At 38.1% G+C, this 27,955-nt stretch overlaps 1 protein-coding gene across 3 annotated transcripts in view; it reads left to right on the top strand.

The window, feature by feature from the left end:
* NAA15 (N-alpha-acetyltransferase 15, NatA auxiliary subunit) overlaps positions 1-27,955 on the top strand; it is a 72,530-nt gene that overhangs the window by 6,290 nt on the left and 38,285 nt on the right. For all 3 annotated transcript variants that reach the window (XR_009730276.1, XM_061384157.1, XM_061384156.1), the window contains exons 2-3: positions 22,326-22,410; positions 24,489-24,593. Coding sequence is in view for 2 of the 3 variants with exons in the window: in XM_061384157.1 (XP_061240141.1) it covers positions 22,326-22,410; positions 24,489-24,593 (190 nt within the window). In the remaining variant the exon portion in view is untranslated. The remainder of the gene's footprint in view (positions 1-22,325; positions 22,411-24,488; positions 24,594-27,955) is intronic.

Raw genomic sequence — 27,955 nt, 5'->3', positions numbered from 1 at the left:
TCAGGCAGAACCTGTATTACTTGGTAAAGCCTTGGAAGTTGTATTTATGAATGAATCATAGTATTAGGTTTGTTTACATGGCCTTTCTCCCATCACAAAAGCACAAGAGAAAATTTTTATTGTTTCTTTTTTGGTTACGTTAGCATTGGAGGGAAAATGGTACCTGGATTAAATGAGGATGTTTATCATGTGGACCCTGTTGGGTGAGTCATCTGTAGTTTCATAAAGCTCTAAAACTGATTCTGATAAAGTCAGGGTTGAGGACCAGTGTATATGATATTATGAGACAGGAATATAAAATGTTAGAAGGGAGAACATTTGTAATGTAGAGTTGCTTTGTAGGTGTTTTTTAGAAAACTTAAAAATCAAATTGAATTCTTGGAGTTTGAGAAAGGCTTGCTGGCAAGCTGGTGTGGCAGAGCAAGCCGTTTAATCAGTGAGCCTAGCCAACTGTCAGCATTCACATCTAAATGTTAATACAACTCTGCTGTCTGTTAGTAGGCAATAGCCCTACTGAAAAGAGAAAAACTTAAGATTTTTAGTGAAAAATGATCTCAGAAATAATGTCAGTTGCTGGTGTTGATGGTAAGAAGAACAAGTGGAGATTCAAAAGTGATGGTCCTTAGTGTATATAGTAGAATATGGAGGGAAGGAAAACCTTATTCTTGACTTCAGGGAATTTCCTTGGAATGTCAGCAGTGCATTTACATTTAAGCTGTTTTAAGATGCATGCTGTACAAACTTGTATTAAAGTTGTAACTTAAAAAACAAAACAAAACTAGTTTGATGTGTTGTATGTGATTCCCCCACCCCTGTCCGTGGGTAAGGTATGAATTGTATTTTTACTACTTAATTTGAAACTAAAATAATTCCATTATTATAGAATTAATCCATTATAGATTAATAAAAGCAATTTTTTTGGCTATTTAAAAGTAAAATATAAATTGAAATATAGAAATAACTGATGGTGATGTTAGTGTTTTTGTTACCTTATATGCTGTATTCCACTGAGATTTTCTTTCATAAGTAAAATAATATGAACACATTTTCAGTTGAGATCCTTTGAAATTTCACCTAAAACCTCCTGAGACAATTACAATCTTGTTTGATAATTTTAATCTTAAAGATTTTTTTTTTATAGAGGAGATAGTTGAACTTTCTGTGTGTAATCTGTAAGAGGTGTTTTATCTGATAGTGTGTGAAAGGAGAAATGAAAGTTTACTTTTAAGAATATAGACCTGGGGGAAAAAAGTCCCTGGAGTTGGTTGTGTGCTTCCATACATGGTGGTGGTTCTGATTTAAGAAAAAAAATTTTCTCCTATGTTAATGGCTTTCAGTTAATATGGTATCCTGTTTTTCACCTTTGGTTATCAGTGCTTTGGAACTAAGAATCTTTAAGAAAGGGAAAATGTAGTAACTTGGCATTTATTGCTCATCTATTTTGAGCTAGATTCTGCGCTAGGCTTCCCCCCAACCCCATATTAGCTGATCTAAACCTTGTTTTACTCTTTTGAGGAAATTGTAATAAGTATAAACAATACTTACGATTGTGTTATTTAAAGTATATTTCTAATTGCTTTATATATAGCCAGTTGTGCTATATCAGGACATAAGTTCTTGAAAGTCAGTGCATTATGCAATTGCTGACTAAAATCAGGTAATAACCCACAGAGCTTGTGGGAAAAATAGAATTGGGCCACAACAATTAAAAAATTCATTGATAACAAATTAGAAACCAAGATAAGAACCTAATAAAACTGAGAGCACAGTTTTACATATGTAAAATGGCTAACAATGTAAATACTGTAATACAAATACTGCCTTTTGGAAGTTTACTTGTAGAAGTGGGTGTCAAGTATTGCAGCTGGTGAATTACTGTGAAGTGATGGAAGGAAAGTTACCTTAAATCTCAGAGAAAGTTGTAACACCAGAGGTGGATGGCTGTGACTGGTAACCCACGAGATGAATTGAGGGGGCTTAGATGTCTGAGGTGTGTGTCAGTGCTGTGCATGCCTATTTGGCTCATTTCAGCTAAGTGCAGTTTTCTGATTCAACTACTATTTCTGGTAGACAAATCCTACAGATCAGATCAGATCAGATCAGTCGCTCAGTCCTGTCCGACTCTTTGCGACCCCATGAATCGAAGCACACCAGGCCTCCCTGTCCTTCCCCCAATCCCTCCCACCATCAGAGTCTTTTCTAATGAGTCAACTCTTCACATGAGGTGGAGAGTTTCAGCTGGAGTTTCAGCTTCAGCATCATTCCTTCCAAAGAAATCCCAGGGCTGATCACCTTCAGAATGGACTGGTTGGATCTCCTTGCAGTCCAAGGGACTCTCAACAGTCTTCTCCAACACCACAGTCCAAGCATCAATTCTTCGGCGCTCAGCCTTCTTCACAGTCCAACTCTCACATCCATACACGACCACAGGAAAAACCACAGCCTTGACTAGACGAACCTTTGTTGGCAAAGTAATGTCTCTGCTTTTGAATATGCTATCTAGGTTGGTCATAACTTTCCTTCCAAGGAGTAAGCGTCTTTTAATTTCATGGCTACAGTCACCATCTGTAGTGATTTTGGAGCCCAGAAAAATAAAGTCTGACATTGTTTCCACTGTTTCCCCATCTATTTCCCATGAAGTGATGGGACCGGATGCCATGATCTTCATTTTCTGAATGTTGAGCTTTAAGCCAACTTTTTCACTCTCCACTTTCACTTTCATCAAGAGGCTTTTTAGTGCCTCTTCACTTTCTGCCATAAGGGTGGTGTCATCTGCATATCTGAGGTTATTAATATTTTTCCTCGGCAATCTTGATTCCAGCTTGTGTTTCTTCCAGTCCAGCGTTTCTCATGATGTACTCTGCATATAAGTTAAATAAACAGGGTGACAATATACAGCCTTGATGTACTCCTTTTCCTATTTGGAACCAGTCTGTTGTTCCATGTCCAGTTCTAACTGTTGCTTCCTGACCTGCATACAGATTTCTCAAGAGGTAGATCATGTGGTCTGGTATTCCCATCTCTTTCAGAATTTTCCACAGTTTATTGTGATCCACACAGTCAAAGGCTTTGGCATAGTCAAGAAAGCAGAAATAGATGTTTTTCTGGAGCTCTCTTGCTTTTTCCATGATCCAGCAGATGTTGGCAATTTGATCTCTGGTTCCTCTGCCTTTTCTAAATCCAGCTTGCACATCAGGAAGTTCACGGTTCACATATTGCTGAAGCCTGGCTTGGAGAATTTTGAGCATTACTTTCCTAGCGTGTGAGATGAGTACAATTGTGCGGTAGTTTGAGCATTCTTTGGCATTGCCTTTCTTTGGGATTGGAATGAAAACTGACCTTTTCCAGTCCTGTGGCCACTGCTGAGTTTTCCAAATTTGCTGGCATATTGAGTGCAGCACTTTCACAGCATCATCTTTCAGGATTTGGAATAGCTCCACTGGAATTCCATCACCTCCACTAGCTTTGTTCGTAGTGATGCTTTCTAAGGCCCACTTGACTTCCCATTCCAGGATGTCTGGCTCTAGGTCAGTGATCACACCATCGTGATTATCTGGGTCGTGAAGCTCTTTTTTGTACAGTTCTGTGTATTCTTGCCATCTCTAATTTAGTGTGCTCAAAATGCCTGTAAGTATCAATCGTGTTGGAGCAAATATGTATTTTCAAAACTAGTATTCTGGAAGTGGCCGAACGTGAACTTAGAGATCACACAGCCTGGGTCTGAGTAGCTCTTCCTTCACTATGCTGTTCGTCATTTACTAAACCAGAACATCTTGCATCTAGTACCTGAGATCGGAGAAGGCAACGGCACCCCACTCCAGTACTCTTGCCTGGAGAATCCCAGGGACGGCGGAGCCTGGTAGGCTGCAGTCCATGGGGTTGCGAACAGTCAGAGACGACTGAGCGACTTCCCTTTGACTTTTCACTTTTGTGCATTGGAGAAGGAAATGGCAACCCACTCCAGTGTTCTTGCCTGGAGAATCCCAGGAACGGCGGAGCCTGGTGGGTTGCCGTCTATGGGGTCGCACACAGTCGGAGACGACTGAAGCGACTTAGCAGCAAACCAGAACTTCTTGCATCAAGTACCTGAGATAGTGTCACATTTGTTGCCAACTTAGTTGCCATTGCCATTAAATAGACTTAAACTTCTTCAGACATTTTCTTTGTTCGAAGAAGCTTTGTACCCAGAATATCAAAAGTTTCAGGCTAATTCCTTCTAAAGATTTTTGAAAACGGGTGGCTAAGTAACACTTTTAAAGCAGGAAATAAAATATTACATGTTTCTTCAATTTGTGTTTTAAGATGATGGGTTTTAATCCTGACTGCTTTACTTTATCTTTTATGCTTTTTAAGCGTTAGTTTGTAAATCTGAGTAAAAAGAGAAAAACAGTATTTTTCTGTCCTACTTTACTGGTCAGGTAGTGAGATATGTATAAAAGTCTTTGGTAAGTGCTAAAGCGTATGTGTTAGTAAATGTATAATATAGGTATAGTCTGAAAGATGTTACCTTTTCCACTGAATTGACCTTATCTTGGTTTTATGTTACTTATTTTGTAATTTTTTAAAATATTTTTATTTTGTTTTGTATACTTTTTGGTTTTTAAGGCGGTTTATATTTTTGTTTTAGTGAGTTACTTTTATATTTATACTTTTAAAAATTCCTGGGAATTTCCCTGGCAGTCCAGCTGACTCTGGACTCCAGTCCTTGGCAGTTCAGAGTCAACTCTTTTACGCTCTGGGCCCAGGTTTGATCCCTCAAGCTGCAGGTGTGGCCAAAAAAAAAAAAAAATTCTTTTAGTTCTCTTTTTTCTTATGTAGGCGTGTGGAGGGGAGGGAATTTTATGCTGTGATTATTAACGTGTGAATGAACTTCCTTTACTCAATTTTTTTTCTAGTCTCTTTTCCTTTGACTTTATTACTTGTGAGAACATGCCATTTTATGTATATTCTACTCTCATCAATACCTTTGTTTTAGATTTAATTCTATAAATAGAGTTAATATTAAGTGACTGACCTTTTTCTGAAGTTTTATTGTCTCTTGGCTGGATGAAACTTACTGTTTAGTAGAGATTCCTCAACCCCGCTTGTGGAAACCTTTTAAGGGCTTAGATGTTAAAAGTGCTTTCCTGCCGTCTTGATGTTTGAAGGATAGCTTGACTCTCATATTCTTAGATTTCTTAAAAATGACTGCCCTGCCATTGTCTTGTTTATATGTTGCTGATGCCAACCTGGTTTTCTTTTCTTTGTTGATGATGTGGTCTTTTTTGAAGATGTGAATTTTTCTTTATCTGTAAAATTGAATTATTTTACTTAGTTATGTCTCTGTGTTGACTATTCTAGATAAATTTTCCCTGGTATGTGTTTTCAGATTGTAGATTGATGTTTTCTTTGAGTCAGTAATTATAGTTTTGAATATTAGTTCAAATATTAGTTCAGCTGTTTCATTCTTCAGTGACCTTTGCTTATTGGATCTTTGCATCTCTTTTATATTGTTTCCTTCAGTTCTTTTATATTGTATATCTTATAATTTAGTCTTCATTTCTGAGATGGTTTTGTGGTTTTTTTTTTTTTTTCTATTTTAAATTCACTTTTTTCATGTTATTTAAACTTTTTATTCACTCTATTTAAAATTTTGAGTATTTGATTTGAGATGTTCTTTTATGTCTGCATCTGTTTTTTTAGTTATTTCTTATTTGTGATGGAGTGTTACATCTTTCCTTATAGCAATAGAACTATAAAATATAGTTTTATTGCTATAGTTTTCGATGTGTTTTCATCTGCCCAAATTTTTCACTTTTAAAAATTCTGTGTAAGTAATTTGGTATGGATGCTGAGTTCTTTTTTTCTCTTCAGGTTATTTGTGATGGGTTTTGCTGTACCAGCAATACAGACAGTTTTATTTTGGGGTGAGGTTGGGTGGTTTCTTCAGTCTCTTAGTTCAGGAATACCCTCTTTGTTGCTGTAGTCAAATGCAGTTTTTAAAATAAGTCCTCTCGGGACTTCCCCTGGTGATCCAGTGGTAAAGAATTTGCCCTCCAGTGCAGTGGGCTTGGGTTGATACCTGGTTGGGGAACTAAGATCCCACATGCCACAGGGCAACTAAACCCATTTGCCACAACTAAAGAAATGTGCTGCAATGAAGACCAACCACGGCCTAAATAGCAGAAACTATCAAACTATTAAAAAAATAATAAATAAAAATGAACTGAGTCCCCCTCCCCCGTGTCCTGTGCTGACTTAGCAGGGCCTCTGTCTTTAGTGCTCTCTCGCCATCCAGCTTTCACGCGACAGTCCCTCCTTTCGAGGTGGCTCCTGCTCCAAAGCTGTGCCCTACTGAACCTGTCACCTTTGCTCCTACAGACTTTTTGAGCCTCTGCATTTTGACTCCCCAGTAGTCATTGCCCTCATCCATCATGTCTGTCAGTACTTCCTTTGGACTTCTTACTTGGGTGAATCCTAGTTAATATAACCCATATTCAGTGGCCACTAGGACCCTGCTATATTCTTTTGGACATCTCCTTTTGAAACTTGGAGCTCTGGTCGTGAATGTTTATGCACTTATATGTAAGTTAGCAGAGTTCCAAAGAATAGCAAGAAGAGATTAGAAAGCCTTCTTCAGCGATCAATGCAAAGATAGAGAGGAAAACAACAGAATGGGAAAGACTAGAGATCTCTTCAAGAAAATCAGAGATACCAAAGGAACATTTCATGCAAAGATGGGCTCGATAAAGGACAGAAATGGTATGGACCTAACAGAAGCAGAAGATATTAAGAAGAGATGGCAAGAATACACAGAAGAACTGTACAAAAAAGAGCTTCACGACCCAGATAATCACGATGGTGTGATCACTGACCTAGAGCCAGACATCCTGGAATGGGAAGTCAAGTGGGCCTTAGAAAGCATCACTACGAACAAAGCTAGTGGAGGTGATGGAATTCCAGTGGAGCTATTCCAAATCCTGAAAGATGATGCTGTGAAAGTGCTGCACTCAATATGCCAGCAAATTTGGAAAACTCAGCAGTGGCCACAGGACTGGAAAAGGTCAGTTTTCATTCCAATCCCAAAGAAAGGCAATGCCAAAGAATGCTCAAACTACCGCACAATTGTACTCATCTCACACGCTAGGAAAGTAATGCTCAAAATTCTCCAAGCCAGGCTTCAGCAATATGTGAACCGTGAACTTCCTGATGTGCAAGCTGGATTTAGAAAAGGCAGAGGAACCAGAGATCAAATTGCCAACATCTGCTGGATCATGGAAAAAGCAAGAGAGCTCCAGAAAAACATCTATTTCTGCTTTCTTGACTATGCCAAAGCCTTTGACTGTGTGGATCACAATAAACTGTGGAAAATTCTGAAAGAGATGGGAATACCAGACCACCTGATCTGCCTCTTGAGAAATCTGTATGCAGGTCAGGAAGCAACAGTTAGAACTGGACATGGAACAACAGACTGGTTCCAAATAGGAAAAGGAGTACATCAAGGCTGTATATTGTCACCCTGTTTATTTAACTTATATGCAGAGTACATCATGAGAAACACTGGACTGGAAGAAACACAAGCTTGAATCAAGATTGCTGGGAGAAATATCAATAACCTCAGATATGCAGATGACACCACCCTTATGACAGAAAGTGAAGAGGAACTAAAGGGCCTCTTGATGAAAGTGAAAGTGGAGAGTGAAAAAGTTGGCTTAAAGCTCAACATTCAGAAAATGAAGATCATGGCATCCGGTCCCATCACTTCATGGGAAATAGATGGGGAAACAGTGGAAACAATGTCAGACTTTATTTTTCTGGGCTCCAAAATCACTACAGATGGTGACTGTAGCCATGAAATTAAAAGACGCTTACTCCTTGGAAGGAAGGTTATGACTAACCTAGATAGCATATTCAAAAGCAGAGACATTACTTTGCCAACAAAGGTTCGTCTAGTCAAGGCTGTGGTTTTTCCTGTGGTCGTGTATGGATGTGAGAGTTGGACTGTGAAGAAGGCTGAGCGCCGAAGAATTGATGCTTGGACTGTGGTGTTGGAGAAGACTGTTGAGAGTCCCTTGGACTGCAAGGAGATCCAACCAGTCCATTCTGAAGGTGATCAGCCCTGGGATTTCTTTGGAAGGAGTGATGCTGAAGCTGAAACTCCAGCTGAAACTCTCCACCTCATGTGAAAAGTTGACTCACTGGAAAAGACTCTGCTGCTGGGAGGGATTGGGGGCAGGAGGAAAAGGGGACGACAGAGGATGAGATGGCTGGATGGCATCACCGACTCAATGGACGTGAGTCTGAGTGAACTCCGGGAGTTGGTGATGGACAGGGAGGCCTGGCATGCTGCGATTCATGGGATTACAAAGAGTCGGGACACGACTGAGCGACTGATCTGATCTGATCTGATGTAAGTTAGCTTTTAGTTGTCTCATCTTGTAATGCTCTGGGTGATTTTATTTGCTTTCTTCCTTGTCCTGTATGTTTTTTATGAGGACTTTTGTAATGTTTAGAAATTAGGGGCCAGTCATTACCCTATAAATAACTCATTTCTGTTTTTATGTGTTATGCTGGAAAATAATAATGTTTGCTTTAAAATACTTTATAATTTACGTTTGTATAATTGAGTAATCACTTGTACTTCTCTTTTTGTGTCCCCATGACTACTCGATTGTTTTCCTTAAGCTTGTTGGGATTATTTTTCATTGAAATAATTAGATTCTATTAAATAGCTATGTTTTTTTCAGTAGTAGTGTATGGATGTGAGAGTTGGACTGTAAAGAAGTCTTAGTGCTGATTGATGCGTTTGAATTGTGCTGGAGAAGACTCTTGAGAGTCCCTTGGACAGCAAGATCAAACCAGTGAATCCTGAAGGAAATCAACCCTGAATACTCACTGGAAGGACTAATGCTGAAGCTGAAGCTCCAGTGCTTTTGGCCACCTGATGTGAAGAGCCTACTCACTGGAAAAGACCCTGATGCTGGGAAAGAGTGAGGGAAAGGGGAGGAGGCAACAGAGGATGAGAAGGTTGGATGGCATCATTGACTCAATGGATATGAGTTTGAGCAAGCTCCAGGAGATACTGAAGGACAGAGAAACCTGGTGTGCTGCAGTTCATGGGATCGCAAAGAGTCGGACACAACTTAGCAACTGAACGATTAAATAGCTGGCTCTTAATCATATGTATATACCTGGAGTTATTATTGAATTTTGTCCTGTCCCTAAACACTCACATTCATAGCAGAGTTCTACTCATATTAAGCAGGAATTCTAAAATTTTGTTCAATTTTCTTTTCTCAAGTGACATAATTTAATGCTGATGGGGAAAAAAAGAAAGGTAAGGGAAGTCTGGCATGTTTCACAATGCATTAACAGGATTATAGTATCTAGTGAGCAGGTGCTGATGGTCACATTCAGTTCTGCTGCTAGTAAGACCTTATCATTAATTTTAATTTCTAGACCCAAAACTTGGAGTGATGCAGACCAATGATGACTCCCTAATGCTGACACACTACAAAAATGCTGGTGTAAAGTTCTCACAGACCTTTTAATTCTATTCTGAGACTGTGTACTTGGTACTTTGGATTTTTGAAATGCTTTCTGTTTTGTGAAATACTGATTGTGAAATAAAAAAGTTTTTTTTTTTTAATTAAGCTACCCCATTTAAATTAATTTTTAAAAAAATTTTACTGGTTTTAATAAAATATACAAGTTTGGGAACAATATTGTATCCACCTCAGAGAATGGCACAAAATGTCAAAGGACTTAAAACTTGCATGTGAGAAACAGCGAAAAGAACAAAGATGTTTAGCTTGAATGAGAGAAAACTGAACTCTTACGGGCTAGAATCAGTAAACAGAAGCTAGAGGGATATAGAGTTTGGCTCAATACAACTAAAAACATTTCAGTTGAGTGAGCTGGTACCAACAAGAGTTCTGTGACCATTTGCATTAGATGACATTTATTACAGAAGTAGGACAAGATTCTGAAGGGGCTCAGCCCTGGGATTTCTTTGGAAGGACTGATGCTGAGGCTGAAACTCCAGTACTTTGGCCACCTCATGTGAAGAGTTAACTCATTGGAAAAGACTCTGATGCTGGGAGGGATTGGGGGCAGGAGGAGAAGGGGATGACAGGGGATGAGATGGCTGGATGGCATCATGGACTTGATGGACGTGAGTCTGAGTGAACTCTGGGAGTTGGTGATGGACAGGGAGGCCTGGCGTGCTGCGATTCATGGGGTCACAAAGAGTCGGACGCGACTGAGCAACTGAACTGACTGAACTGAGGACAAGATTATTTTTTAAAATAGTATAAAACCAGGAGGGGAAGAAATCATCCTTAAGTTTGTTTTCATGATTGTAATAGTCTGACAGAAACTGTAGGATATGAAAAGGATAGCATATTGTCTGTGAATGGAAGCTCCAACTAAAAGAATTAAAGGAAAGGGAGAATAAGGCAGTTTTTCAGAGATTAAAAACATTAAAAAAGTTAAAGTATACTTACTTACAGTGAGTCTGCCTGCAGTTCAGGAGGCCCAGGTTCGATTCCTATGTTGGGAAGATCCCCTGAGGAGGGAATGGCAGCGTACTCCAGTATTCTTGTCCAGAGAATTTCATGGACAGGGGAGCCTGGCAGGCTACAGTCCATGGGGTCACAAAGAGTTGGACACGGCTGAGCGACTAACACACACTGTTACCTACATACAGTGAAATGCACAGGATTTTAAGTGTATTGTTCTATTAGTTGTCTTTTTTTTTGTTTGTTTTGACACATCACAAACCATTGCAGCCTATGCCCGTTTTAAGATGTGTTGATAGAGCATTAACGTCACCTCAGAATAGAGACCTTGTTCCTCTTGATTGTGTATTTTAATTCAGTTTCTGCTTTCACATTTCTCTGTAATCAAGCTTTGTTGGGTCTAAGTATTTATTGTAAGCTAGAACTGACATTGTACTTTATCAACATTTTATTGAGTGCTTACTCGGATTCTTTATATGCATTTGTATTTCTCACCTTAACCCTGCAGGGTTGTTAATGTCCACATTTTGCAGGTGACACTGTTGAAGCGCTAATGAATTTAATTCAGCCAGTGATACGCAACTGTTAAGTGCTAAGAATTGAACTCTAGACTGTAGAGCAGTGTTGTCCAATAGAATTTTTTGTGATGGAAATGTTCTATATCTGAATTACTACTACGTTAGCCATTAGTCACATGTGGCTATTTGAACACCTGAGATGTGGTTAGCGTAGCTGAGGAGCTTTGCTGAAAATTACAAAATTTTTTTTAATACTAACTGATTAAGATGTTCAATAGCCATAGCTCTTGAGCGTATAGACTGCAGGTGCCCTTTCTGCACACTTTCCTGCTGTACAAAAGCAGGACTCCTAAGGTAGCTACAGGACACTGGCCCTGCCACGTGCCAGCCAGGCTCACATTAAGTTAATAAATAAATGTTTCTTGAATTGCTTTTAGCATATCTAAGGTTTGTTTTCTTTTTAACTTTTTAATTGTGAAAATTTCAAGCATATGAAAACAATGATTCTGTTTATTCTTTTTCATCTGTGACCCCTACCACCTGGATCATTTTGTCAAATCCCTGGCATCATTTCAAAATGGCTGACTTTTAAAGCTAAATTTTGCTTTTATTATTTAGCTTAACTTGAGGCTGAATTCCTTTTAAACAATTTTGAAAAAAATTGCACTGAAGAAAACAATGAAAAGGTATATTTAATACTAAAGAAGATTAATGTTAACATAATGTAATGCTTTCCTTGTGGCTCAGCTGGTAAAGAATCAGCCTGAAATGCTGGAGACCTGGGTTCAATCCCAGAGTAGGGAAGAGTCCCTGCAGAAGGGAAAGGCTACTCATTCCAGTATTCTGGCCTGGAGAATTCCATGCTTTGTGTAGTCCATGGGGTCCCAAAGAGTCGGACCCAACTGAGCGACTTGCACTTGCACTGTGTAATGTTAATGTCAAATCTAAATGGTATATATTTGTGTTACATATAATCTTAAGTCTTCTATTTTAAATCACCTAAATCATTATTTTCTTTTAACACAAATAGCCTAGATTCTTTTACTTGCCATGTCACATTCCCACATCTTTAGTCAGTTCAGTTCAGTTCAGTCGCTCAGTTGTGTCCGACTCTTTGGGACCCCATGAATCACAGCATGCCAGGCCTCTCTGTCCATCACCAACTCCCGGAGTTTACCCAAACTCATGTCTATCGAGTTGGTGATGCCATCCAGCCATCTCATCCTCTGTCATCCCCTTCTCCTCCTGCCCCCAGTCCCTCCCAGCATCATGGTCTTTTCCAGTGAGTCAACTCTTTGCATGAGGCGGCCCAAGTATTGGAGTTTCAGCTTTAGCATCAGTCCTTCCAATGAACACCCAGGACTGATCTCCTTTAGGATGGACTGGTTGGATCTCCTTACAGTCCAAGGAACTCTCAAGAGTCTTCTCCAACACCACAGTTCAAAAGCATCAATTCTTCGGCAGGGAACCTTTTTTTCCTGTAACAAGGGTTTGGAAAAAAAGGATGAACTTCCTGTTAGCAATAGGTCTGAACTTTTCACAGCTTATCCAACTATTTTATGTATATAAGTAGCCAACTGTTGTGGAGATTTCTTACCCTCCATATTCTTATTAGCAAAATTAGAAATGAGTTTTTAAAAGGGTTAGTGAAATAATTTTCTTGTTGTTGTTCAGTCACTCAGTCACATCCGGCTCTTTGTGACCCCTTGGACTGTAGCACACCAGGCTTCCCTGTCCTTCACCATCTCCTGAAGCTTGCTCAAATTCATGTCCATCGAGTCAGTGATGCCGTCCAACCATCTCATCCTCTGCCGTCCCCTTCTCCTCCTGCCTTCAATCTTTCCCAGCATCAGGGTCTTTTCTAATGAGTCAGTTCTTCGCATCAGGTGGCCAAAGTATTGGACCTTCAGCTTCAGCATCAGTCCTTCCAATGAATATTCAGGACTGATTTCTTTTAGGATTTGACTGGTTTGATCTCCTTGCAGTCCAAGGGACTCTCAAGAGTCTTCTCCAGCACCATAGTTCGAAAGCATCATTTCTTCAGTGCTCAGTCTTCTTTATGCTCCAGCTCTCACATCCATACATGACTACTAGAAAACCATAGCTTTGACTATATGGACCTTTGCCAGCAACATAATGTCTCTGCATTTTAATGTGCTGTCTAGGTTTGCTATAGCTTTTCTTCCAAGAAGCAAGCATCTTTTAATTTCATGGCTGCAGTCACCATCTGCAGTGATTTTGGAGCCCAAGAAAATAAAGTCTGTCAGTTTCCATTGTATTCCTGTTTATTTGCCATGAAGTGATGGGACTGGATGCCATGATCGTAGTTTTTTGAATGTTGAGCCAGCTTTTTCACTCTCTCTCCCCTTTCACCTTCATCAAGAGGCTCTTTAGTTCCTCTTTACTTTCTGCCATAAGGGTGGTGTCATCTTCATATCTGAGGTTATTCATATTTCTCCCAGCAATCTTGATTCCAGCATGAGCTTCATCCAGCCTGGCATTTTGTATGATGTACTCTGCGTATAAGTTAAATATACAACCTTGATGTACTCCTTTCTCAGCCTTGACATACTTTCCATATTATGACAAAAAAGTCTTAAAGTTGTGACTTTCAGATGCTATGATCTATTGGTATCAGTGCCTCAGCTGAGCTAAGGTGCTGATGGACAGAGCCAGAACACCTAGAGGGTTCCCTTCTGGGCAGGTTCTGCTCTTCCCTGGTGGCTCAGTGGTAAAGAATCTGCTTGCAATGCAGGAGACCGCCTGCAATCCAGGAGAAGCAGGTTTGGATCCCTGAGTTGGGAAGATCCCCTGGAGAAAGGCAGGGCAACCCACTCCCTGTATTCTTAACTGGGACGTTCCATGGACAGAGGAGCCTGGTGGGCTATAGTCCATGGAGTCGCAAGAGTTGAACACAACTGAGTGGCTAAATAACCACCAGTTTTTTTTTTTTAAACTTTACAATATTGTATTGGTTTTGCCATACATCAACATGAATCTGCCACAGGTATACACATGGACCCCATCCTGAACCCCCCTCCCTCCTCCCTCCCCATACCGTCCCTTTGGGTTGTCCCAGTGCACCAGTCCCAAGCATCCAGTATCATGCATTGAACCTGGACTGGCGACTCATTTCATATATGATATTATACGTGTTTCAATGCCATTCTCCCAAATCATCCCACCCTCTCCCTCTCTCACAGAGTCCAAAAGACTGTTCTATACATCAGTGTCTCTTTTGCTGTCTCGTATACAGGGTTATTGTTACCATCTTTCTAAATTCCATATATATGCGTTAGTATACTGTATTGGTGTTTTTCTTTCTGGCTTACTTCACTCTGTATGATAGGCTCCAGTTTCATCCACCTCATTAGAACTGATTCAAATGTATTCTTTTTAATGGCTGAGTAATACTCCATTGTGTATATGTACCACAGCTTTCTTACCCATTCATCTGCTGATGGACATCTAGGTTGCTTCCATGTCCTGGCTATTATAAACAGTGCTGCGATGAACATTGGGGTACACGTGTCTCTTTCCCTTCTGGTTTCCTCAGTGTGTATGCCCAGCAGTGGGATTGCTGGGTCATAAGGCAGTTCTGTTTCCAGTTTTTTAAGGAATCTCCACACTGTTCTCCATAGTGGCTATACTAGTTTGCATTCCCACCAACAGTGTAAGAGGGTTCCCTTTTCTCCACACCCTCTCCAGCATTTATTGCTTGTAGACTTTTGGATCACAGCCATTCTGACTGGTGTGAAATGGTACCTCATAGTGGTTTTTGATTTGCATTTCTCTGATAATGAGTGATGTTGAGCATCTTTTCATGTGTTTGTTAGCCATCTGTATGTCTTCTTTGGAGAAATGTCTGTTTAGTTCTTTGGCCCATTTTTTGATTGGGTCATCACCACCAGTTTTTAAAACTCTTTTCTGTTATCCAGATTAGATACATTTTATTGGTCTGTTTTTCCTGTACAATGATTCTTTCCAGTTATCTCCTTTCTAGTTTTGGGTCTATACAGTGAGTTCTGTCCTCATCTCCTCTAAGATGTTGCAAAGGGTTCACTAGTTAACTAGTTAACTTCTTCCAACATTTTCATAATAGCTAATTTAAAGTATTGAATAGAAGTCTCTGTATTTGTCTGGTTGATTTTTTTTTTTTTTCTATGCAAGTTGAGATTTTCCTGTTTCTTCAAATGCCACATAATCTTGGATTTTATCCTGGATGTTCTGAATATTAGTATCAGACTTTGGGTCTTGTTTTAAATCCTTTGGAGAATGTTAATTTTGTTTTAGCAAATCTGGTTAGATTCAGGCTGTAAGCCCCAACTATTTCTATGGACTGTAGTTCTTACATCAGTTCAGTTTTTAAAATCTTTGTGGTTCTATTGGCTCTGTCCTGCTTATGTGCCATCCAGTAGCTGGTCTGAGGCCTGCATGATCTATCTATTGTTTCAGTTCTCAAAGTCTTGTGTGTTGTGATCAGATCCATGCGTGTTTATGAACCCTGGAATCCGTAAACATCTTTATGAGATTGCTTTCCCCAGTTCCACCTCCTTTGAGATGTTTCTGATATTTTGTTTCCTTGGCTCCTTATCTCACCCTCTGACTAGAAAGCTGGGGTTCTCCTTATTTTGCTCTTCTGCATACTTTTGTGATCATGCCCATGTTTGGCTAGAAGTTTATCGATTTTATTGATCTTCTCAAAGAACCAGCATTTGGTTTCACTGATTTCCATTTTGTTTTTTCCTGTTTCATTATTTCTGTTCTTTTTACTTTTGTTTTTTCTGCTTGCTTTGAGTTTAATTTGCTCTTATGTTTCTAATTTCTTAAGGTAGAAGCTAAGATGATAATTGGAGATCTTTTAGAATACAGGTTTTTTCCCTGACTGCTTTCATAATTTTCTCTTTTGTCCTTATTTTTTAGCATTAGGATTGTGATGCGCCCCTTTTTTCTGCTTGCTTTTTGTTTTGTTTTGTTCTTTTCTTTCTTTCTTTTTTTTTTTTTTTAGTTCATCCTGCTTGGAGTTTGTTGAGATGATTTGTGGGTTTTTTGGGTTTAGAGTTTTTATCAAATTTGCAGTTTTTGATACTTTTCCCACTTTAGTTTTCTGTCCTCTTTTCTGACTTGTTACATGTATGTGCTAGGCCATTAGACCACTTGATATTGTGCCATCGGTAGGAGTTCTGTGTTCTGTCTCTCATTTTACTATTTCATCGTCCGTGTTGGATTGTTTCTGTTACATGTTTTCCAGTTCACGCAGCCACTGAAGTTCTCTGTCATGGTTTTGTTCACTGCACAAGTTTCAGGTTCACTACAGTGTTTAATATTTTAAGCCCATATCATTAACTTTTCATTTTCGATGCTATATTTTTTATTGTACAATCTCCATTCCTTAATAATTCCATTTCTCTATTGAGATTTCCTGTTTGTTTTCTGATTATGTTCATGGTTTTCCTTTCAATCCTTTAAGAGTACATAACAGAAACTTTTAAAGTCTGCCTGCTACTTCTGCCATTATTTCTGAATCTGTTTCTGTTTGATTTTTTTTTTTTCTGTAGGTCAGGGTCACAATTTCCTGTTTCTTCACTTTTCTAATGATTCCTCTTTTTTCATAATGTAAATTATGGACGCTAGGATATTAAGTGTCTGTATCTTGTTCTTTTGTAATAAAGTTTTGTTTTGGGAAGTGATTAATTTGCTTGTGCATCAGCTTGTTCTTATTTTTAAGTTTTAATAAAAATGAGGCTGCTGCTGCTGCTGCTAATTCACCTCATTCGTGTCTGACTCTGTGTGACCCCATAGACGGCAGCCCACCAGGCTCCTCCGTCCATGGGATCTTCCAGGCAAGAGTACTGGAGTGGGGTGCCATTGCCTTCTCCAAAATGAGTCTAGATTATCCTTATTCCTAAGGTTTTGAGTATTTAATGTGGCCTAACTGTTTGGCACTCAAATGTCTCCCAGCCATATATAAGCAGCAGTAGCTGTTTAGCTCATACTACTTGGTAGTATTTCTTTGCCAACTTGAGTAGAAATCTGCAGTGTACCTGACCAATTTAATATTTGACCAAGACTCGTGCAGATTTCTAAAACTTCATAACTGTACAGTTCATTTTGATGATACCTTGCTCTATAAATTTCATCTTTTCAGACAGTTTCTAACTCTGATACCTGCTTAGATCAGTAAGACTACTATGTTTTGCTTTTGTTCTTCCTCTCTATTCTACAGTCTGGAAAATGCCTCTGGGCAAAAAAAAAAAAAAGATTTTCTTGAGATTTACCTTGTTTCTCTTCTGAAAGTCCACAATCCTGTGTTGGCCCTTGTTCAGTGGCTGAAAATAGTTATTTATTTACTTAACCAGTTTCATGCTTGGCAGGAACATCAACTGTATCAGTTATTCCTATACATTTAGAAGCCGTAGTCTCAGTGTATGTTGTCAGCATGTAGCACATGGAATTTGAACAGTTCATTCTGTTTTAATTATGTCCTGTTTAGCTTTACTGTTTATGTAGCAGTGTTGATATTTTAAAATTTAGTTGCTTAATGAAAACTTAACAGTCTATAATGTTCTAATATCTTGATACTATTATGATTAATTTTGAATTAATAACAAGGCAGGTGAAGAATAGAATAATATGGCATTCATTGCATGCTAAGGGAGACCCTTATTCATAATTCTGAAATTTCAGGAACTCTCCATATACAAGAATTTCAGAGGCAGAATTGTGGACATGTATTTTTATTTAGTTTGATAATTTTACTGTGAAGACTTAATACGTCTGCCTGCTATGTCATTTTACAAAGCTTGTTTTAAATGAATTGATGTGAAATCTTTGCTCACAATATACTATGTAGTATTTCCATCTCTTTTTCCCTAAATAAATTCTCTAAAAAATTTAATTTAAGTGTACAAGTTTGGTTAAAACAATATTAAGAACCTTATAATTAAAAAAAAGAAAGAATCTTATTGTGGTAAATTTATTTCCATGGTTCTGTAGAATGAACTTTAGTGATAGTGTTACATGGGAGTTGCAAAAACAAGCAAATTGCTATTTTTTTTATTCATTTACATCTTTTAAATGGTTCAGAAAAGGACACCTTATGATTATATCTTCTATTATATTTTAAGACTGCTTTTATAAGATTGGATTTTGATTAGATAGACACTTAAAGCTGAATTATGCATATATCTGGTCTTATGTTTGGAGGAAAGAAGTTATTGAATGAAATATGATGCACTCTTTGCTATTTTTCTTGTAAACCCTGTATGCCATTAGAGTTTATCCTTGGGCAAAAGCAGAATTTTTTAGGAATTTTTATGGGATAAAGTAAGTTGAATATCTATTGTTATTTTTTCCAGTAAACTGTGAGACTACTACTCTCATTTGTAATGAGTGACCTGTTGTAGGAGTAGTGCTTTTTAGAAAGAAAAATAGATTGAAGTCTGTTTCCTTAAATGCACACACTGAAGGTTATGCCATCTTTAATTATTTTTACAGGTCACATTGACAGAGCTAATTGGGTTAGTGGCATTGAGTATAATTTCAATATGGAAGACTACCAAATTTCATTAATTGGGAACATAATCATTAGGAACTGAAACATAATTACTGTTCTGAAGTGTGATAAAGTAAAAAGCTAAGTACTATAGCATCTCATATTCAAATAGAGTGGTTTTTAATTTTCATTTGGCAGACTCAGTTATTTGGGGGAATTTTCTAGTTGGTTAATTGTTTTATGTGTGTTCATTTTTGTCACCTTATTTTTGGCATTTTTATTGCCTATTTGGCTTCCCTGGTGGCTCAGTTGGCCTGCAGTGCAGGAGACACAGGTTCAGTTCCTGGGTCGGGAAGATCTCCTGGATCTTCCAGGATGGCTGCCCACTCCAGTGTTCTGGGAAATCCCATGGACAGAGGAGCCTGGCAGGCTATAGTCCATAGCTGCTGCTGCTGCTGCTAAGTCACTTCAGTCGTGTCGGACTCTGTGCGACCCCATAGACGGCAGCCCACCAGGCTCCCCCGTCCCTGGGATTCTCCAGGCAAGAACACTGGAGTGGGTTGCCATTTCCTTCTCCAATGCATGAAAGTGAAAAGGGAAAGTGAAGTCACTCAGTCGTGTCCGACTCTTATTGACCTCATGGACTGGAGCCTACCAGGCTCCTCCGTCCATGGGATTTTCCAGGCAAGAGTACTGGAGTGGGGTGCCATTGCCTTCTCCAATAGTCCATAGGGTCACACAGAATTCGACACGACCAAATTGACTTAGCACGCAGGTACGCACGCACTCATGCATGCACTGAATAAGCAAAGAAGCAAAAGGTGAGATAAAAGTTGAATTTGTTGATTGGAAGATCTGTTAGAAGATGACAGCTCTGGGCTTTAATAATACTTAAAATGTTAATAAAATTTCTGTATGTGGTGCAGAGAGCTCTCAACCGGGACTGACTCAGAGAGGGCCTCAACTGATAAGCCCTCCAGCACTTCTGTAGGTATTTTGCCCCTGACTTGGTTTTTAATTTCTGGCAGGAGATGCATGAAGGATCCCATGCAGATTTTGGGATGTCTTTTTTTCTTAATAGTTCCATCATTTTCAGTACTCTGTCCTACAGAATAGCTCAGCCTCTCTGAACTTCAGTCTTTGTCTCTTCATCTCTGTGGACTGTCGTGTGCTGTTTCAGACCCTTCTTCCTGTGCTGTGATCTGTAGAGCAGTGACATTACCCAGTGTATCGTGTGCCTCCCCCGCCTCCATGGTTCACAGCCCGTGCTGCCTCTTGTCCAGTGTCTGACAACAGTTATTTTATGCATTTTGTCTCATTTTGTTGTTTAAGATAAAAGGACACATTTCTCCTCACTTCACTGTGGCCAAAAGTGGAACTTCCCTTACTGCACTTTACAGAAATAAAATTGTAGAAAGCTAATTAAATGTTTTAAGAACAATGTACTTAAATTGTTCTTTGTATGTATGTTCTTGTTGTTGTTTAGTCTGTATGTCTTTTCCGACTCTTTTGTGACCCCATGGGCTGTTGGCCCACGAGCCTCCTCTGACCATGGGATTTCACTGGCAAGAATACTGGAGTAGGTTGCCCTTTTCTTCTTCAGGGGACCCTCCCAACCCAGGAATGGAACCCTTGTCTCCTGCATTGACAGGAGGATTCTTTCCCACTGAGCTACCAGGGAAGCCCTTGATGTAGTTCCTGGAAAACAGTGAGAAGTCATGAGTATTGCTTTTAATTAGCATCCTGTAATGACTTTTACTTTTATTATAAGAAAAAGGTTGCTTTAGCCTTTCTGCTGAGTGAATAGGAACACTAAATTTAGTTGCTTAGTCTTATGTTTCTTTGGCTGTGTATGGTTAAGTTACTGTTTCTGCTCTCCCCTCCCTTGTATCCCTCAGATCACCTTGCCTGTTGATTGTGGGAGAAGCAGAGAGTTAGGAAGCTATTGCAGAGAAACTAGGACTGATGAATCTATTAGAGGATGGAAGTCTCAGGGATGAAAGCACAGAGGATAATTAGGTTTCTTGTTTTGTCATCTGAATGAGGTTGAATTGAAGGAAATGCATCTCTTGAGATGGTAAAGACGATGAAGAATAGATTCTCGGGAGGGAAAATCAGTTGTGTTTTGGACTGTATATTAGGTTTGAGATGTGAACAATAAAATAGAGATGGTGAGTACATAGTTGATTGTAGAACAGCTCTATGGTTGGCTTTTGCATTGAGCTTTAGCCAGTTGATTTCTTGGTGCTGAATGTAAAATTTTACATTTTTGTTTCTACACATTTTTCTCCTATGATTTTATTATCATTTGCATTAACTATCTCAGCCAGATTTTGAGTGTTATTGTTTCAAAAATTAAGACTAAAATTTGTTTAAACTTAGGACAGTAAATTCTGACATAAATTATCATATCTTTAAGGTGCAGAGGTTTTCTGTAATGAATATAGCTTTAAAAATTATTGTTATGAAAGCACATGTTGATACATTTATAGAAAAAGAGAACTTGGAACTTCATTACCACATTTGCTCACTTGTCTTTTCCTCATTCTGTCATTGTGCTTATATCACAGTATTTTGATAAATCAGAACTAAATATTTACATTTCTATAATTATATGTATATTATTTATTATTAAGCCAAATATTACACTGAGACCATAATTTCTTATATAAGCCTTTATTTTCCCTGGAGTTAAAATCTGTCTTACTTATTCACTTGGTTTTCTGTAGACTCATTGGTCATTTTCCCCAAATGTGCCTGTATTCTGTCATGTGCTTATAAATAATATTTTCCATATTATGAAGTACACAGGTTCCATTTTTGACTTTGCTAGAAACCTATTCCATGGTGGCCTCTGGAATCCTGTTTCATTTTGGAGTGGTTGTTCTTTTTTCTACATTAGATTACTTATTTACTAAGTTCCACGTTGTCTTTTTTGTTTGTTTGTTTGTTTTGATTTCTTTCAATAACTTCCTAAGGAAGAGTGCAAAGATAAAATTTTAACTTTCTAAGAAGCCTTAAAATGTCCTTTTACTTACATACTTGATTGACAATTTAGCTGGGTAAGGAATTCTGAATTTTGAAGACTCTGTGTAGATATTTTATAACTTTCAGCAGTATACCGTTTTTACTTTAGAGTAAACCTTCAGTGCTGTTCTGATTACATATCCTTTTTATGTGACTTGTTTTTTTTCTCTCTGGAAGTTTTTAAGGACCTTTATTTCTTGGCTTAGAATTTTCATTATGACGTGTGTGTCTTTTCCCCCCTTCTTTAATTTGCATGCACTTGTTTGTCTCTTGTGGCTTCAGAGACTTCTTTCCTTCAGTTAAAAAGAAAATGTTATTTTAAAGTATAATTTCTACACCCTCCACCCCAATTTTCACATTATATTAACACTTGTTGGACCTTTTGAAGTCCGCTAATGCTTGTCTTATTTTTTCTAATGTGTGTTTTGTCCCTTTGTCTACCTTTTACTTTCTGTATTTGAACTGTCTATATGAAAAAAAAAATTTGGTTGCTCAGTATGACTGTTTTTTTTTTTCTTTTCAATTTTGAATGTGGAATGTGACTTGTAGGATCTCAGTTCCCCAACCAGGGATTAAACCCAGGCTACTGCAGTGAAAGTGCCAAATCCAAATTACTAGGCCACCAGGGAGTTCCGTGTGTGTGCGTAATTGGCATTTTTGTGGAATTTAGAATATGGCAGTAACATGAGATCATTTTGTTGTGTTTAACAGAATCAAAAGTGCAGCACCAAATTTAAAGTTTACATTTTTTACTAAACTTAAATTTTTTCTTTTTTCTTTTGACAGAGGTGTTATGAACATAAACAGTACAGAAATGGATTGAAATTCTGTAAACAAATCCTCTCTAATCCCAAATTTGCTGAGCATGGAGGTAAGTGTAAATGTAGTAGACTGGCTTGTAAGCGTAAGTAGGGAAGGTTCTGCTTACTTATCTGATTTCACTTATTTGGGCTCTGTTACTCCCAGATGCCAAGACTATTTTCCAGAGAGAATGGACCTTATCCTTATGTCTGTGGGAAGATACTTAGTATTGAGTTTATTGTTGAGAAAAGGATAACATGATCTTCTTGAGTTCTGATTTATTTCTGCTTTAAATATTAGCATCATAGGAAGGGCAAAAGAACCTAGTAAAACAAATATACTAATTTAAGTTTAATAAGTAAGTTTATTTAAAATGGTTACAAGAAAATTTTGCTTGACAACTTTGGTTGAGCAGAAGAAATTTTATTCCTTACAATAAACTTATTCAGAAAGTGTCCATTTGGGCCTTTGCTCATGAACCAGCATCTTCTTATTTAGAGCATTGTATCTTAGCTTTTCAAGACAGTCATGTTTAAGACATAATTTATACATATTGTGAAAGTTATGTAGCTTTGGCCTGTGTGAGGGTAGAAGACTGGACAGTGAGACGTTTGTAGGGTAAAGGCAGAGCTTGTAGCTCAACTTCGGAAGAGACAAAGGAGCAGTGAACTCTCACAGGTCTCATTCGTTAGTTAGGAAACATGGTTCTTTGTTAATTTGATAGTGATCTCTTAGTATTGAAGAGAGAGAGTAATAGTTCTCTGTTAGCTTTCTTTACTCTTGCATACTTTCATTATAATAACATTGTTTAAAGACAGAAAGCAGTGGGTATTAAGTGTGTAAAATTTCTCCATTTCCTTCTGAAAAAATAGTTTTGCTTGGGACTTCCTTGAACATCCAGTGGTTGACTCCGTGCTTTCATTGCAGGGGGCACAGGTTCAGTCCCTTATCAGGGAACTGAGATCCTGTGTGCCATGCTGCATGGTGTATATATATATGCTAGCCAGCTGTATATTAGGTTGTTTTATATTCTTTCCGAAAGTATGTGTAACAGTAATGTAACTTAGTGGTATAGACACCATAGAGTTTGAGTACAGCATAGAACCAGCTTTCATTGTTTCTAAAGTGTACTTTCCCCTCATATTGGAACACATCTGAAATCAGGTTGCATATGAAGTGTCATAATTTAATTGCAATAGTGTTTAACAGCAATAAGTTATGATTTATTCTAAACTTAGAGACAAGCTACATTTTCATGAAAACACTTGAAGGAGTTTCTTACAAGAATAGATTTTTACCTGTTTAACAACAAAGTGTTACTTTCTACGGTACCTTGCTAATTTGGCTAATTGCCAAATATATTTTGTTTGTTTGCTTCTTTTTTCCTTGAATTTATACAGATTTATGATGATTAGTACATACTTTTTTCTTTTTTTTGCTTCCATTTCTTTATCTGTACTTTACTATAAATATTGATTCTTCCTTTCTATCTTTAATCCTTATCTTTTATACCTAACTAATTTTTCTATAAATTTTAATTTGTAGTCCTAAAAGTTAGGCAGAGTAACCGTAATGAATATTTTATACTCATTTGTGTTTCATAGAATATACATTGTAAAAGTAGTATTGCCTTTTCTCTTTCTGAAAATTAGTATTTTCCTCAGCTCTTTGGATTGTGAATGGTGGATGTCTGACATCTTTAGTTTGTATTTTTAATATAATCACAAAGAATCATTTTAAAATTGTAAAAATCAGAAATGTAGATAATTGATGCATATATTTTAATCATTGAACAGTGAATTTAATTTCTGTGTAACTTGGGTTCACAGAGATAAAGGATTGGTTTAATTAGATCATCCCATGGAAAATAATTTTGTCTTGTTACCATATACATTACCAGATATTCATGCATTTTTGTATCTTTTTATCTAAAAAACAGTTCTAGGGAGGCCTATATTATAGAAATGTGTAGTTACTTCATTTGTCAATTAAGAAATTTTTTTAATTCTGTAAAAGCCTGGACATTTTCCCAATAATCTCCTTGAAGTTTTAAATACTTAAGATAATGTAACATTTGTTTTTGAGATTATAGTACCTTTTTTGTTGTTGTTGGTTATCTTTAAGTTCCTTTCTTTTTTTTTTAAATAGAAACTCTGGCTATGAAAGGATTAACATTGAACTGTTTGGGGAAAAAGGAAGAAGCTTATGAATTGGTTCGTAGAGGTTTGAGAAATGACTTGAAGAGTCATGTGTGTATCCTTTTTGAGATATATTTAAGGGTTGAATTGGGATGGCTTGAGTTTAGGCAGCAATTTGAGAGTCAGAAGTTTTAGATCTCTCGTACTGTGTAACTCAAGAAGAGATGATTCTTTCTTCAGTTGAGTACCATCAGTTGCCTTCATTCAGGAAACATTTTTGTATACCTACCATGGCCTAACATTATAACTATTTACAGATAAACGGGACTTGCCTATTTTAATATCTGTGAAAGCTCTTCCCACACTTAAAGAAGAAGCACCCTGCCAGTTTCATCATAGCATGAATTTAGAGAAGGATATATGATAAGGCATGTTAGAAGTCAAGTATAGTGTACTGATTAAGCCCAGGGTTTGGAGTATGCTTCACTTAGGCTTGAATCTCAGCTCAGCTTCTTTTTAACTGTGATCTTAGAGCATAGACCTCAAGTGTAAGATGAGAATAATCATACCCACTTCACTGTGGTCTTGTAAAGATTTAATGATGCTTAATATAGTCCCTGATAATGCTAAGTACTGTATGAGATAAATTTCATTTCATTAAGGGAAGTGTGAGAGTCAGAACAAGTACAAATGTCTAAGGGAAGATAGAGACAAAATTGTGGGTTGCTATTTTTTAAATAGTTTTAAACAAATATTTCTTTACCTGTTTTGTTGGCTAACAGTTTTAAGTGCTGAAACAACAAATTTTTAAGTGTTAACTTACATGCAGAGTACATGATGAGAAATGCTGGGCTGGAAGAAGCACAAGCGGGAATCAAGATTGCCGGGAGAAATAGCAATAACCTCAGATATGCAGATGACACCACCCTTATGGCAGAAAGTGAAGAGGAACTAAAAAGCCTCTTGATGAAAGTGAAAGAGGAGAGTGAAAAAGTTGGCTTAAAGCTCAACATTCAGAAAACTAAGATCATGGCATCTGGTCCCATCACCTCATGGGAAATAGATGGGGAAACAGTGGAAACAGTGTCAGACTTTATTTTTTTGGACTCGAAAATCACTGCAGATGGTGATTGCAGCCATGAAATTAAAAGACACTTACTTCTTGGAGGGAAAGTTATGACCAACCTAGACAACGTATTAAAAAGCAGAGACATTACTTTGCCAACAGAGGTCTATCTAGTCAAGGCTATGGTTTTTCCAGTAGTCATGTATGGATGTGAGAGTTGGACTGTGAAGAAAGGTGAGCGCCGAAGAATCGATGCTTTTGAAGTGTGGTGTTGGAGAAGACTCTTGAAAGTCCCTTGGACTGCGAGAAGATCCAACCAGTCCATTCTAAAAGGGATCAGTCCTGGGTGTTCTTTGGAAGGAATGATGCTAAAGCTGAAACTCCAGTACTTTGGCCACCTCATGCGAAGAGTTGATTCATTGGAAAAGACTCTGATGCTGGGAGGGATGGGGGGCAGGAGGAGAAGGGGATGACAGAGGATGAGATGGCTGGATGCCATCACCGACTCGATGGATGTGAGTTTGAGTGAATTCCGGGAGATGGTAATGGACAGGGAGGCCTGGCGTGCTACAATTCATGGGAAAGAGTCAGACATGACTTAAGCGACTGAACTGAACTGAACTGAACCACTGGAATAATATAAAGTAAGAAAAGAAATGGATTTTGCTCTCAAGGATCTTAGGAGCCTAGTGCAGGAAGATATTTGATAGAAGCTTAACACTTCTAAGTATTACATAAAATGTTAAAGCTTGTTCAAAAATTATCACTAATCCAGTAAGGCAGAAGTGAGTTAGGAGTAACCAGAAACTATAAAGGTAAGCAAAGGGTTAGTTAATAAGGCTGTTGTAGATATTTTTCCATCATTTTTAATATTGGTGTAGTGTTCTCTATTGACTTACCATGCTTTATATAATTCTGTTCCTCTTGATGAACATAAATTTCTTTAAATTTTTAGCAGTGTTAAACATTTTGAGGATAGATTTTTAGAAGGTGATGATTTATGTGTGCTTGTGTGTTCAGTCGTGTCCAACTCTTTGCGACCCTGTGGCCTGTAGCCTACCAGGCTTCGGTGTCTATGGGATTTGCCAGGCGAGAATGCTGGAATGGATTGCCATTTCTTCCTCTTGGGCATCTTTCCACATCTCCCGTATCTCCTGCCTTGGCAGGCAGATTCTTTACCACTGAGCCACCGGTGAAGATTAGAGGCAGTTAAAAGGCATTTCAATGCTCAAGAGAGTTGAACAAGTCCTCAAACAATAGGGTATTGTTAAAATGGGGTGGGCTGAATGAGAAAATAGGTTATGGGGGCCAGATTTTGAAGGGTAGTATATCTCAGGCTTTTAAAGCCACGTTCCAACTGAGAAGATTTGCATTATAAAACCAAAGATCATTTTTCAAATAAAATTTATAACATTATATATATTTTTTTAGTTATACATGTCACCCTAGACATTCTGCATGTCCTGACTCCATTAAGGGTTCTTGTTATAAAAGTTGTCAGATTGGAAAGTTTGAACCTGATCTGAGAGAAATATTAACTTTCTGGAAAGGGAAATAGACTTTTTTCTTTTGATTGTGTTTATTTTAGAAAGATTACTCTGGCAAGTGAGAGTGAAAGCAGAGAAACTGCAGGAGGTTGGGTGATTTGCAATAATCAAAATCTAAAGTGAAAAAAGACCTGTATTAGGAGAGTGGGATTCTGTACATCCTTTCCCCTTTGTAGTACAGTTGTATGACCTACTGTAATTTTACTTACCTGTATTTCTTACTAGACTTAGGAAATTTTGATGTATGTCATGCTATGTTGTGGATACCTGTTCTCTTTCAAAAATAGATAATTCTTAATATCTGTTGAGCCATTTATTTGGGTCAGCCACTGAACACTTTATACATGTTATTCTATTTTGTCACCATACTGCTATGCTTTGCTGTATGGACTTTCTCTTTATTTACATTTTATAATTAAGGAAACATAGTAAGATTAAATTAACTTATTTAAAATAAGGCAGGCTAGACCTGTTTTCTTTGTCTTGAGAAGCTGTATTGTTTTCCGTTGTTATCAAGCTACTACTATTTTATTCTTTCTCTTTTTTGCTACTGCTAAGTCACTTCAGTTGTGTCCGACTCTGTGCGACCCCATAGACGGCAGCCTACCAGGCTCCCCCATCCGTGGGATTCTCCAGGCAAGAACACTGGAGTGGGTTGGCATTTCCTTCTCCAATGCATGAAAGGGAAAAGTGAAAGGGAAGTCGCTCAGTCGTGTCCGACTCTTCGCGACCCCATGGACTGCAGCCTACCAGGCTCCTCCGTCCATGGGATTTTCCAGGCAAGAGTACAGAAATGGGGTGCCATCGCCTTCTCCATCTCTTTTTTAAGCTTGTAATTTTATAAACAGCTGAAACTTTCTGAGT

The sequence above is a fragment of the Bos javanicus genome, chromosome 17 (genome assembly GCF_032452875.1).
Source record: "Bos javanicus breed banteng chromosome 17, ARS-OSU_banteng_1.0, whole genome shotgun sequence".
NCBI classification, from domain to species: Eukaryota; Metazoa; Chordata; class Mammalia; order Artiodactyla; family Bovidae; genus Bos; species Bos javanicus.
Note: the sequence above shows the minus strand (reverse complement) of the source record. Positions and strands in the feature narration are given on the sequence as shown.